The sequence below is a fragment of the Mangifera indica genome, unplaced genomic scaffold (assembly GCF_011075055.1).
Source record: "Mangifera indica cultivar Alphonso unplaced genomic scaffold, CATAS_Mindica_2.1 Un_0091, whole genome shotgun sequence".
NCBI classification, from domain to species: Eukaryota; Viridiplantae; Streptophyta; class Magnoliopsida; order Sapindales; family Anacardiaceae; genus Mangifera; species Mangifera indica.
Window position 1 is genome coordinate 65,186 of NW_025401183.1, and position 12,164 is coordinate 77,349.

At 33.4% G+C, this 12,164-nt stretch overlaps 2 protein-coding genes across 3 annotated transcripts; one reads left to right on the forward strand and one right to left on the reverse strand.

Moving 5' to 3' along the window:
* Nucleotides 1-1,157: 1,157 nt before the first annotated feature.
* Nucleotides 1,158-3,034, forward strand: LOC123207653 (gallate 1-beta-glucosyltransferase-like). The gene has a single exon (XM_044625117.1). It carries the CDS (start codon nt 1,267-1,269, stop codon nt 2,824-2,826), a length of 1,560 nt encoding a protein of 519 aa, XP_044481052.1. The 5' UTR covers nt 1,158-1,266; the 3' UTR covers nt 2,827-3,034.
* Nucleotides 3,035-4,949: 1,915 nt separating this feature from the next.
* LOC123207652 (triacylglycerol lipase 1-like) lies at nt 4,950-10,218 on the reverse strand. Of its 2 annotated transcripts, none has more exons than XM_044625116.1 (9): nt 9,933-10,218; nt 9,119-9,229; nt 8,612-8,752; nt 8,246-8,356; nt 8,018-8,161; nt 7,902-7,942; nt 7,721-7,797; nt 5,866-5,961; nt 4,950-5,399 (listed from the first exon to the last, which is right to left on the reverse strand). In XM_044625116.1, exons 1-9 carry the CDS (start codon nt 10,107-10,109, stop codon nt 5,053-5,055), a joined length of 1,245 nt encoding a protein of 414 aa, XP_044481051.1. In that variant the 5' UTR covers nt 10,110-10,218; the 3' UTR covers nt 4,950-5,052. The 2 variants fall into 2 exon arrangements, with proteins under 2 accessions (XP_044481051.1, XP_044481050.1); XM_044625115.1 differs by having other exon boundaries at nt 7,902-7,945.
* Between the last annotated feature and the right edge of the window lie 1,946 nt (nt 10,219-12,164).

Genomic DNA, 12,164 nt, shown 5'->3' on the forward strand with positions numbered 1-12,164 from the left:
GGAATTTTTTCTGGAAATCTTAATAATGTCGGTGACACTTCTTCACTGCTACTACCACCACCACCATCACCAGGATTTCACCATGGTCATCCTTATTATTAAAATATTATAATGACACCCTTCTAAACTAAACTGTGAACAGAAAATTAGGGATATAAATGTTAATTTGTACAACTCTCAAGGGACAAATGAATAATTTCCCATTTTTTTTGTTTCAGAAATTATATATTCTCCCGTATATTTTGAAAACATTATTACCGTCCTAACAGTTCGTAATATAGTATTTTTTTTTCCATATTTTAATAAAATTTATCGTTTTACAGAGGGTGATTAATTAAAAAGAAAAAATAACGGTGGTTTTTAATAAGTATACGGTTGCTCTTTACCTTACAATTTTGGGTTCTGAACCACTAATTATTGGTGCAACGTACAATTTGAGAGCCATTAAATTTCTGAAGCTATACCGATGAATAGAAAGTAGTTGTAGTTCAGCTACATGCACGCAAAAGGAAAGAAATTTGGTTTCTATTGTCTGATTAGCATATATCTGAAAGCACTTACGAAAGTACGTGCGGATGTTTTTGGCATTGACCTATCTGCTGTAACTACTTGTCGGCCATTTCACCTTCTAGTCTAGCAAAAACTTCATAACTTTTTGCCTTTATTTAAGGCGCCCTAGAAAGCTTCTTCTTATTCTTCTTCTAATATATGTATTGCATAAATGACGGCAGCATGGACGAACATTATTGTTACAGAATACTGGACAATCCACGATCAATATTAGCTAGCTTTAAATGCGAAAGCGCTCTCTCCACAACAAAAATTCACCGTCTACCTAATTTTCAATGATGGTTAATTGCAACTTTCCATAAGATATAATTATAATTAGACAGGCAAGAAATTTAGTGATTAATTGAAATTAATGGGCTGACATCAATGCTGATGCAGATAATTATGTTAAATAGCGGGCTACAACATTCAGTTGACGGTTGTAGTCTATTGGCCTCTGTTTAATTTATCTTCCAAATTGACTTTGCCATTCTAAACGAACTTTCATAAGCAAAGTTAGCTAGCTGAAGCTGATAGTCATATCTTCCCAGAAATCACCCTTTGAATATGAGATATATTCATATCGTATATATTTGCCCGCTTGCCTTGTTTCTCTTACCATTCAACACTAATCACACTAATCATTTCTCTTTTCACATTTCTTCCTCTATTTCTTTCTAGCTAATTGAAAGAGGATTCAGGAGTGAAGAGAAAGAAATGGGTTCTGAATCACTTGTTCATGTGTTTCTTGTTTCCTTCCCCGGCCAAGGCCATGTAAACCCTCTTCTTCGACTTGGCAAGCGCCTTGCTTCTAAAGGTTTGCTTGTCACCTTCACCACACCTGAAAGCATTGGCAAACAAATGAGAAAAGCAAGCAATCTCACTGACGAGCCCACGCCAATCGGAGATGGCTTCATTCGGTTTGAATTCTTCGAAGATGGCTGGGACGAGGACGAGCCAAGGCGCCAAGACCTCGACCAATACCTGCCCCAACTTGAGCTTGTTGGAAAAGAATTGATTCCTAAAATGATCCAGAAAAACGCTGAAAAAAACCGTCCCGTTTCTTGCCTCATCAATAATCCTTTCATTCCTTGGGTGTCAGATGTTGCGGAGAGTTTAGGCCTTCCTTCCGCAATGCTTTGGGTCCAATCCTGTGCTTGTTTTGCCGCTTATTATCATTATTGTCACGGGTTGGTCGCTTTCCCTGATGAAAAAAATCCTGAAATTGACGTTCAGTTGCCATTTATGCCACTCCTCAAGTATGATGAAGTGCCTAGTTTTCTGCATCCAACAACTCCTTATCCTTTCTTGAGGAGGGCCATTCTTGGTCAGTATAAAAACCTCGACAAGCCTTTCTGCATTTTGATGGACACTTTCCAGGAGCTTGAGCACGAAATAATTGAATACATGTCGACAATTTCCCCTATCAAGACTGTTGGCCCGCTGTTTAAAAACCCCAAGGCACCATCTTCAACCGTCCGTGGTGACTTCATGAAGGCAGACGACTGTATAGAGTGGCTCGACACAAAACCGGCATCATCCGTCGTTTACATCTCTTTCGGAAGTGTAGTTTACTTGAAGCAGGAACAAGTAGACGAAATCGCTCACGGTTTGTTAAACTCTGGGGTCTCATTTTTGTGGGTGATGAAGCCGCCGCACAAGGATGCAGGCCTCGAACTCCTTGTTCTTCCTGATGGGTTCTTGGAGAAAGTTGGAGACAACGGCAGGGTAGTGCAGTGGAGTCCGCAAGAGAAAGTGTTGTCTCACCCGAGTGTAGCTTGCTTTGTAACACACTGCGGCTGGAACTCAACAATGGAGTCGTTAACATCAGGTATGCCGGTTGTGGCTTTCCCGCAATGGGGAGATCAAGTCACCGACGCGGTGTACCTAGTGGACGTGTTCAAGACTGGAATAAGAATGTGCCGAGGAGAGGCTGAAGACAGGATAATCCCTCGTGAGGAGATTGAGAAATGCTTGCTAGAGGCGACGTCCGGGCCGAAGGCTGCAGAAATGAAACAAAACGCATTGAAGTGGAAGAAAGCGGCGGAGGAAGCGGTGGCAGAAGGTGGCTCCTCTGACAGGAACATTCAAGCCTTTGTCGATGAGGTGAGAAGGAGGAGTGTTGAGATCATGACCAGCAATTCAAAGGCCGTGAAGCCAGCTGCCATTAATGGAGGTGTTGCAGAGTTGGTCGAGAAGGCTGAAGTCAATGGGAAGGTAGACTTGGTGGAGAAGGTTGAAGCCAACGGGAAAGTAGTAGGATTGGTGGAGTCATAAGAAATAAAGTGACAGGTGGCGAATGATGATTGGGTATTGTTAGGAAATGAATAATTTCATGAAACTCTCTTCATGAGCTCTATCTATGCAATATTATTTACTTTCTGTTTCGGGGCTTTTTGATTGTACTTCCCCTTTGTTTGGTTGTTTTCACTACATGTTGTAAGTGGTTTGTGTCAGAAATTAACTTAAATTTCTTTTTCATTTATTTTTTTCTCAATAATATTTATCAATTATAAAGGTTTCATTCTAAAATCTATAGAAACAGAATTTGTTTTTGTAGGTTTATTAATACTATTTCATCGACTTACTTATTTTAATTAATAAAATTATATTTATCCATTTTTAATTTTAAAAAAATAACATTTAATTATGTAGTTGTATATATAAGTATATATATATTTATATATTTAAAATAGGTACGTATAATATTACTCTTTCACAATTCTCCTAATGTCAACCCTCATATTATGACAAGCAAAATACAGCTGTCATAAAAGTATTTGTTAATGTATTTACCAATCAATAACATCTCAAATGTGATTTTGGTCAAATTGAACCATTGTAGATTAAAGCTTAACTAGTTTTCAGTAAAATTTATTGTTCGTGATTTTTTAATTTTTTATAATTACTAATCATAAAATTAATATAAATCAAATCTACAAAATACATTTAATAGAAGGTATTTTTATTTTTCTCCCAGCAGTTGTACCATATCAGTTAACATATCCCAAATGATAAATGGAAAAATGTATGTTCAGGGCTTGATGGGTGAAAAAAGGCCACTGAAACAAACTTTTGAATGGAATATTGTTCAGCCCCTAGCTATGGGTCCCAAATTTGCAACTGTAATTTCGAAGGTGACATTATCATCCTTAAATTGAATGACGGTTAAACCAAACTATTAGCTGACAGTATCAATCGCTCTCAGAGGCTGTCCCCAAAACTCTTGTTTTGTCTTCTTACTAGACTTGAACGGCCATATGTATCTGTCTGACTGGTGGATAGAATTCTATTGTTCACCATTTCAAAGTTAAAATCCAAAGTTCCCCTCAAAATGTTTCATGAAACTTAACTACACCCATAAGTTTCAAAATGTAACAATTAACGCTAAAAAAAATTGAGGGTTGTTTTTTCAAATCAAAGGTTACTTTAATGGCGTATTCTTGGCTCAATAATTCGGATGCCTTGAGTTGACTTGATGCAAATCAAAGCCCCGTACGTTTCCAAGATTGGGTTAGTGGTCACTCTCAAGATACGTCCCACTGCGAATACGATTGACTTAGTTACAGAGTCCTGATGCAAGCACGTAGACAAGTAGGTGGTAAAAAATTAATAATTTATAAATTCTTACAAAATTATATATACGTCAGAATTTTTTTTTAAATACAATCAATATACTTCTCAAAATAATATTATATACAGTAAGAAAATTTCCGTAAATAATAATAATTACTAGTGATAAAAAGGCTAAAAGACTTATTCTAACCTAAGTTTTAGTAAACTCTAAATTTTATAAATTCAATTACTCACTCATCATCTAATTTTTATTAAATTTTATCATTAGTGTAAAGGATAAAGACATTATTTAAAGATTTTATTTTAAAAAATTAAAATTTATTTTCTTTTCTTATCTTAATTTTGAAAATTTATAATTTTCTCTTTAGTATAGTTTTAAAAAGTTACTTTTACCTCACCATCTAGGATTTTCATATTTTAGAATTAAAATTATTCCCTTCAAAATTAAAAACATTGCAATTACATTTTTATAAAATGAATTTTCTTTCTAATGACTGTTGTTTTTGATGATTTACTCTAACATGTCATCAACTCCACCATTAGTATCCTCTCCCTCTCCAATAGTTTTCCACTGCAAAAACCACCTAAAAGCGTCGATTGAAATTTGTAAATCAATCACACAGACCTATACATCAACTAACACGAAGTCTTTAGTGCCATGTGGCTTCTCCGCAATTCTAGAGGAAGTTGATCTTCAAGCAAACTTCTTACTCTTGTCAAAATGATTTGCTTCATCTTGCATCCTAGATGCACAATTGACTAGATTGAAGATAATCTAGCTTTTATCTTCAATAAAGGTAATTAACGGAACAATAATAAAACAATTTTCCCTTCTAAACATCTTTATCTTGATTGATTAAAAAGAGAACAAATGTGACCTACAATATATACATACAGATAATCAGTTGAATACATTGAGAATTATAATCACATATCATATAAAGCAATCATTTCAGAACTACTGGACTTTCCCAAAGACCTGAAAAACCCAATCATATGGCTGTGAAAATCTTCCTTTGCTTTTATGCTCAAGATAAAGTCCATGTGACCATAGTTTTCGAGATAAAGCAATTCTGGTGTTGACTGCAATTCCTTTATAGTATGCTGTACATCTGTCACGTCTGCTAAGGCATCATTTCCACCATAACACATCCATAATGGCAAAGACTTGGGAATGTGGCTAAGATCAAATGCTGGGGGTTTTGTCTGACCATATAGCTTCAAGTTTTTGAAGAATCCATAATCGTACAGCGAAAAAGTACCCTTACGGATCACTGACAAACGTAAGAAAAGAACAAACAGATTTTGAGTATCCTAATAAAACCATAGTGACTTTTTATAATTCTCTTGAACAAGAAATAAAGAGATCCACTTTCTGAACACCTAGTTATTTGCCACCATTGAATTTGTTTAGGTAACTGCAAAATATGTAATATAAAATTAAAAAAAAAATTAGAGCTTTAAAGAAATAATGGAGTTTGTTCGCAGAATTACTGTAAGACTGAATGTTATTCATGCATTAAAAACTATCCACTGAACTTATAACAGAATATATAGAGGAACAACAGGATGTCTATAATAAGGTGCAGGTAATATCGTTTATTAGGTGTAGCAAAAATCAGAAAGCCGCTTCCGACTATAAAGCTTGTTGCATGAAAAATAACCAAATTTGTAAATGAAATAAAAATAATAATTAATAGAGCAAAGAAGTTTCCTAGAGAGAAATTGTATGAAGCATACTCTGGAACAGATGGCGCATGTTTTTTGCTGAAGAAGGATGAGGTTCATATTCCAGATAGAAGTCCACTCTTGAGTTATTAAAGCAACAGTTTTTCCCTGCAAAGTTAACAACTCCCTCTTATTTTGATAAATGTGCATCAGCATGAACCATTTTAGATTGCATAACAGACAGCACTGCAGTGATTTTGTTGAAGAAGAATATCAGCATTTATAAAGCCCTTAAATGAGAACTGATTAACTGCTATGTAAGCCCATTGATTTGGATCTTTATGAACAGGTGTGGCAGAGTGAGATTGTTGTATGCTTAATTTCCTTTAGAAAAAAGATATACAATTATCCTTTCTCTCATTCATTTCTTACTGTGTTGTTGATTGCTTCTATTGCAAATTGATTAATTGGGTTACTTGTTGGTTGGAACCTTACAGAACGGAAGTGGCCAAGAGCAGGAAGGGTATTTATGTGTCACAAAGAAAATACATTTTGGATCTGCTGCAGGAGACAAGAATGTTAGGGTGTAAACCTAGTGATACACCTATTGAGCACAATCTAAATTTTGATAGTAATGATGGGGATACACCAATGGAGAGAGGTAGGTATCAAAGACTTGTTGGCAAGTTAATCAATCTATATACCATACAAGATTGAACATAGCTGCTGTTGCAATTGTAATAAGTCAACACATGCATAGCCCCCAAGAAAAGCACTTCGAGGCTGTGTATTGAATATTAAGGTACCTTAAGATGACTCCTGGTAAAGGTCTGTTTTTTGGGAAAAATACTGATAGAAAAATTGAAGTATTCACTAATGCAGATTGGGTAGGGACTGTGAATGATAGAAGGTCTATTTCAGACTATCATATGTTTGTGTGGGAGAATTTGGTCACAAGGAGGAGTTAAAAATGAAATTATGGTGGCTAGAAGCAATGTTGAGGCTGAATTTAAAGACATGGCACAGGAAATTTGTGAATTAATATGGCTTAAGAGACTTCTAACTGAGATAAAAATTGAGTGAGGAGCTTGTAAAGCTTTATTGTGATAACAAAGTTGTCATAAGCATAGCACATAATCCTGTGCATCATGACTGGACTAAGTTGAAATAGACGGACACTTTATCAAGGAAAAAATAAAAAATAGACTAGAAGATTGTGTTGATTATCCACCTTCCTACAAGTCAACAGGCAAATGATATCCTTACAAAAGGACTATTTAGACACAGGCTTGAGCAGCAAAATTCCAAGCTGGGAATGTTGAATATTTATTCACCAGCTTGAGGGGTAGTGTAGGAATCATTCGGTTAAGTTGTTGATAGGATTAAACTAGGAATCATCTAGGAAGTTTTAAAATGTTTTAGCTTTTTCCTATTCTATATAAGGCAATGTAAAATAAACAATATACAGAATTAAAAACACAAAATAATGGAATTCACTGGTTTTTACTTTGTATGTCTTTTTTTCTTTCTTTCTTTCCTCCCTACAACTTTGCTACAAACTGCAACAACCACTTCCAAACCAGATATCTACAGTAAGAAAAATGAATCTCAACTTAGGAAATCTTCAATTGTAATTACTTGGGATCCGATTCTTCTTTGTTTAAGGTGAAAAGCATGATCAAACAAACTTGGAATTTGCTTATTATATCCTAAAATTATGGATTGCTATTGAGATTTATATAACAATTAATGGAAACTGAGAGCCTAAAGTAGATGAATATCATAATCGGTCAAGTGTTTAAGAAACACCTTCAGTTGTTGCTTAAGAAAAGACAAAAGAAACTATTTGCTAAAACAGTATTCCAAGAACAACAGATAAGAAACAGAAAATGAATAAGGTTGTGTGAGTGAGAGAGAGCATGCAAACCTGTTATGGTTGTTAGTAAATCATTGCAATCTAAATGGCCATCGCATAGGGAATCAACAAGACCAATTAACACATTACTGAAGATTAAAAAAACAGTGTAAAATTAATAAAAGAAAACAACAAAATTTTCACTTGCTCGTAAAAAAATGAAATGAAAAAATGATTTGAAGCATAACAAAACCTTCTAAAGTTCAGTTCACGCAAGCCCATAGCAAAAACCATCTGCTGGAAAGAATTCACAATCATTTTCATCACCATAAAACATTTCCACAAAGATAAAGGGTAACAAAGGACTACCTGATCAAGATGCACGCCAACCATTCTTAGTACAAGAGGAGCACTAATATGTTCCAAGTACGTTATTGGCGACAGAAGAGCAGCAGCCTCTACCATTTCCACTACATCCGGTTGGGTGAGAGCAGCCAAGGTTATGATTGTTCCCTGTGATGTGTGCAGATAAAATAAGCACATAGGCAAGGAGCTAAAGCAGGCAAACTTTTATGAGAAAAGAAATGTGGTAGGAACCTGTGAATGTCCAACAATGAAGATTTTTGAGCTTGTGATTATATTTATGTTGTGTATCATTTCTGCAGCATCGTACAGAGCCAATTCCTGCCAACTCCAATCCCAAAAATCCTGCAAGAAAAATATGTGCTCACTATATTCATACCGTGCAGAGAGTATTCCAACTTTAATCTCCCTCCATTCTCCGTTTCTATCCTCTTCAACATTGTTAAAGCTCAACCTTCCTATACAAGATAAACTAGGACAAACCAGTCTCCATATGCAATTTAAGTGGACCTCAACCATGGGTATAGCAGGGCTACAGGCAACCATTAAACAACCAGAAGATCATTAAATGACAAAATTTGAAGCATAAACTTCAAGTACCTTGTCATTCTCAGATAATGATATATGGCCATGACTCCAACGTGTTCCACGGACATTTCCAACCCATACGTCAAAACCATGATCTGCAAGGACAAAGCCCAATGACTCCTCAGGAGAATCCAAAAACCATGCATCACCTCCCTGTACAGAAAAATTAGTAGGTTTTACCAAATTGCATTAAAAGATCACATCATTGAAAACTTATCCCACTAAGAAACTAACTGCTAAACATTTGTAATATGTAAATATAAGGTACACCATATTCTCAGTATCATCGTTTATCCAGAAATTACTATAAACATCAAGAATATGGTTATAAGAGATGTACTACATGGAAAGTCAGGTTGTATTGTTTAGAGCATACATCTTTGTGCTAAAATGCAGAAGGGGGCACACAAAAAAAGATCCTACCATCTGAGCTTTAAGTATTAAAAAAAATGAACATATGAAATCAACAATGCAACACTATTTTTTATATTGGTAGTGGCAGTACAGTGAGATGCTCACCATAAAGAGACCATGCAACAGCAAAACAGGAGGACCTCGCTGAACTTTTAGATTAGCATTGCTAGATGACACACGTTGGAGACCCAATAAGTAGCCATCCTTTGTTTGAATCTATCAAAAAAAAGAGAAAAAACATATTTAAGTGTCCAATAGACAACTCAAGTTACAAATAATCATATCGGCAGAATCTCTCACTAGCAATTTATATCAACTAAAAGACGGGGATTAACTAATAGTGTAGTTGGAAGTGCTTTAGCTATCATTCACGACCTTTCAAATAGTTACATGTGTCTATTTTGCAGTATTCAGCTCAAATGGAGAAGCACTCGATATGTGATTTCCTAGAAACTCCTTTTTAATTGAAAAGGCAATTATTTCTTTCTATAGAAGCACTAAATGGGTGCTTTTCCAGAAACTTCTTTTACTATTTTTACAAAAACACTCACAAAGCACCATAAGACTTTATTTGGCAGCTTCAGAAACTTCAAAAGAAAGAAAGTGTATTAATATGCAGCTATTGCCTTATCAATTCATCAATTTCCTCAGATTCATCAAAAATTCCTCCGCTCTCTCACAAATTATGACACAAGATCGAGATAAATCAAGGTTTTGTTAGTTTGCCTACAAAACCAGTAAATTTAATTTAATTCATTAAATCCCGCATTAACGATAACAATTTACAATAATAATAATAATAATAACCATATTTGACTGTTAGCTCAACCCATAAGATTTTGCCTTGCCCCTGAAGAAGTTAAATAAAGTGCAAAAAACTATAAGAATCGGGTAGTAAGTAATTAGAGAGAGACGGTACAGTATGTTCAGTGCAGGGATAGCCGTTGGGTTGGATGAGCTGAGCACAGAGGGAGAGAGCGCCATTGTCCGGTGATCGGCGCCGCGAAATTGAATGTGAAGGTTGGACGATGGAGATATCTAGAATGGATAGAGCGAGGACGGTGGAAATCACCAGGAATGAAAGCGACCTCTGCATCTGCCTCTGAAATTACTAAGATAACGAGAACGGGAAACGATACGTTGCTGCATTCCCTCCCCTCCGTTATTCGGGTTTTAAAAAAGCAAATATCTCAAGTGTTAATTTCAAACATAAAATATTGTGCGTTATATATATATATATAGGTCAAAAGAGTACTTCTCACCTAGCAAAATCTCAAAACTTTTATTTTTTATTTTTTTAAATCTAAATATTCATTTATAATAAAATATTAGTTAAAATTTTCAATTAAAGTTAAAGATTATTTATTAAAAAATTAAAGTTTTATCATTTTTCCCCCTTTATATTTAAAAATTTACATTTCTCTTAATCTAAAGTTTAAAAAGTGACAAAAATCTCTCTAGGATTTGTTACTCTTCATCCAATGCTAATTTTTTCTTTATCATGATAATTGAACCAAATATATATATATATGGGCCAAAGACTATTTCCCACCCAAGGTATAGTAAAATTCTAAATTTCTATCGTCCAACTTTTAAAAACTCAAACATCCACTAATAATTAAATTTTTATTAAAAATTTAATTAAGATTAAGGATAAAATCATTATTTATTAAAAAATTAAAGTTTTAATATATTTTTCTCTCTCATATTTAAAAGCTTATATGGTAAAGAGAGATAATATACACTATCAATGATATTATTTAAAAATTTATTAAAGATAAATGTATATTTCTCTTATGTTATCTAAAGAATTATTATATTTACTATTTATATTTTTAAAATATAATATAGTTCTATAATTTAGAATATAAAATTTATACATCTCATTTATTGTATATTTATTTAAGGATGCAATTAACAATTTTAAAATTATTAAAAGATATATTGAAATTTTAAAATTTTTAAAAACATTTTCATATTTACTATATATTTACCTCTAATATTTTCAAAAAGCAAATTTATCTTATACATGAAATCATATTTCATTGATAATCCTATTTATATTTGTATTAATATTTTTTTATTGTTTTTAATTAAAATTAATATAAATTTTATTTTATTGATAAATTTTCTCCTAAAAATTGTAATATTCTACAAATTTTATTTTATTTTATTATTCTTACTTAGATTTTATAAATAACAGTAATGAAAAATTTTAACATTTATCACCTAAGTTTTCATATAACTACGATCATTTTAGTTAAAATATTAATTATATTATTTAAAGTCAAAATATTTCTTGTCGTCCATTTAACCATGTATGGACTTTTTGTTATTTTCTTCTGTTCAGCAAAACTCTCTATTAGAATTTTGTATGTCCAAAACTAGAAATACCAATTAGAAGACCATAATTATGAACCATAATATGAAATTAAAATAGGGAATATAATCTTCACATACCGTGTATTAAGAAATTAGCCTTCACACATTTTGAGTATTTCTAGTGATTCGTTTACTAAGAAGCTATCTTCACATGTTGAGAAGTTTAATTTTTGTATGCTCTACATATTGAGAAGTTAAGTTAGTTAATCTTCACATACTTTGCGTCTTGAAAAGTTAACCTTCACATACACTACATAATTTACCTACTAAGAGATTATTTTTTACATACTCCACATACTTCAGATACTAAAAAGTGACATTTCATATTTTGTAAACTGAGAAGTTACCCTTCGTATACTGAGAAGTCTTAAAAAAGGTTGAGTTGGTAGAAAGGTTCGAAACTGTTAACAAAAGGCAGAAGGATCGAAACCAATGATATAAGGCAGCCTCGGCCAGTTGGACACATCATGCTTCACCCAATTTAAAGCAATGTGAAAGAATCGGATTCTTCTTTCACATTACACAGCCATAATCACGCCGCACCAATAAAATAAAACCAAATACTCATTATCCTCTTTCGATGGGAGAATGACTGCTTCCCACCCTTTTTTTAAAGATAAATTTCTTGCTCTTCAACTTTAGAGATGACATTTTTCATCTTAGTCTTATTTTTTTGTCATCTTTAATTAGCACTTAATTAATTTATCCAATTTTGAATCTTAATTATTTTTTATTTAAAAAATATATTTTTATATTCTTTTTAATTCAA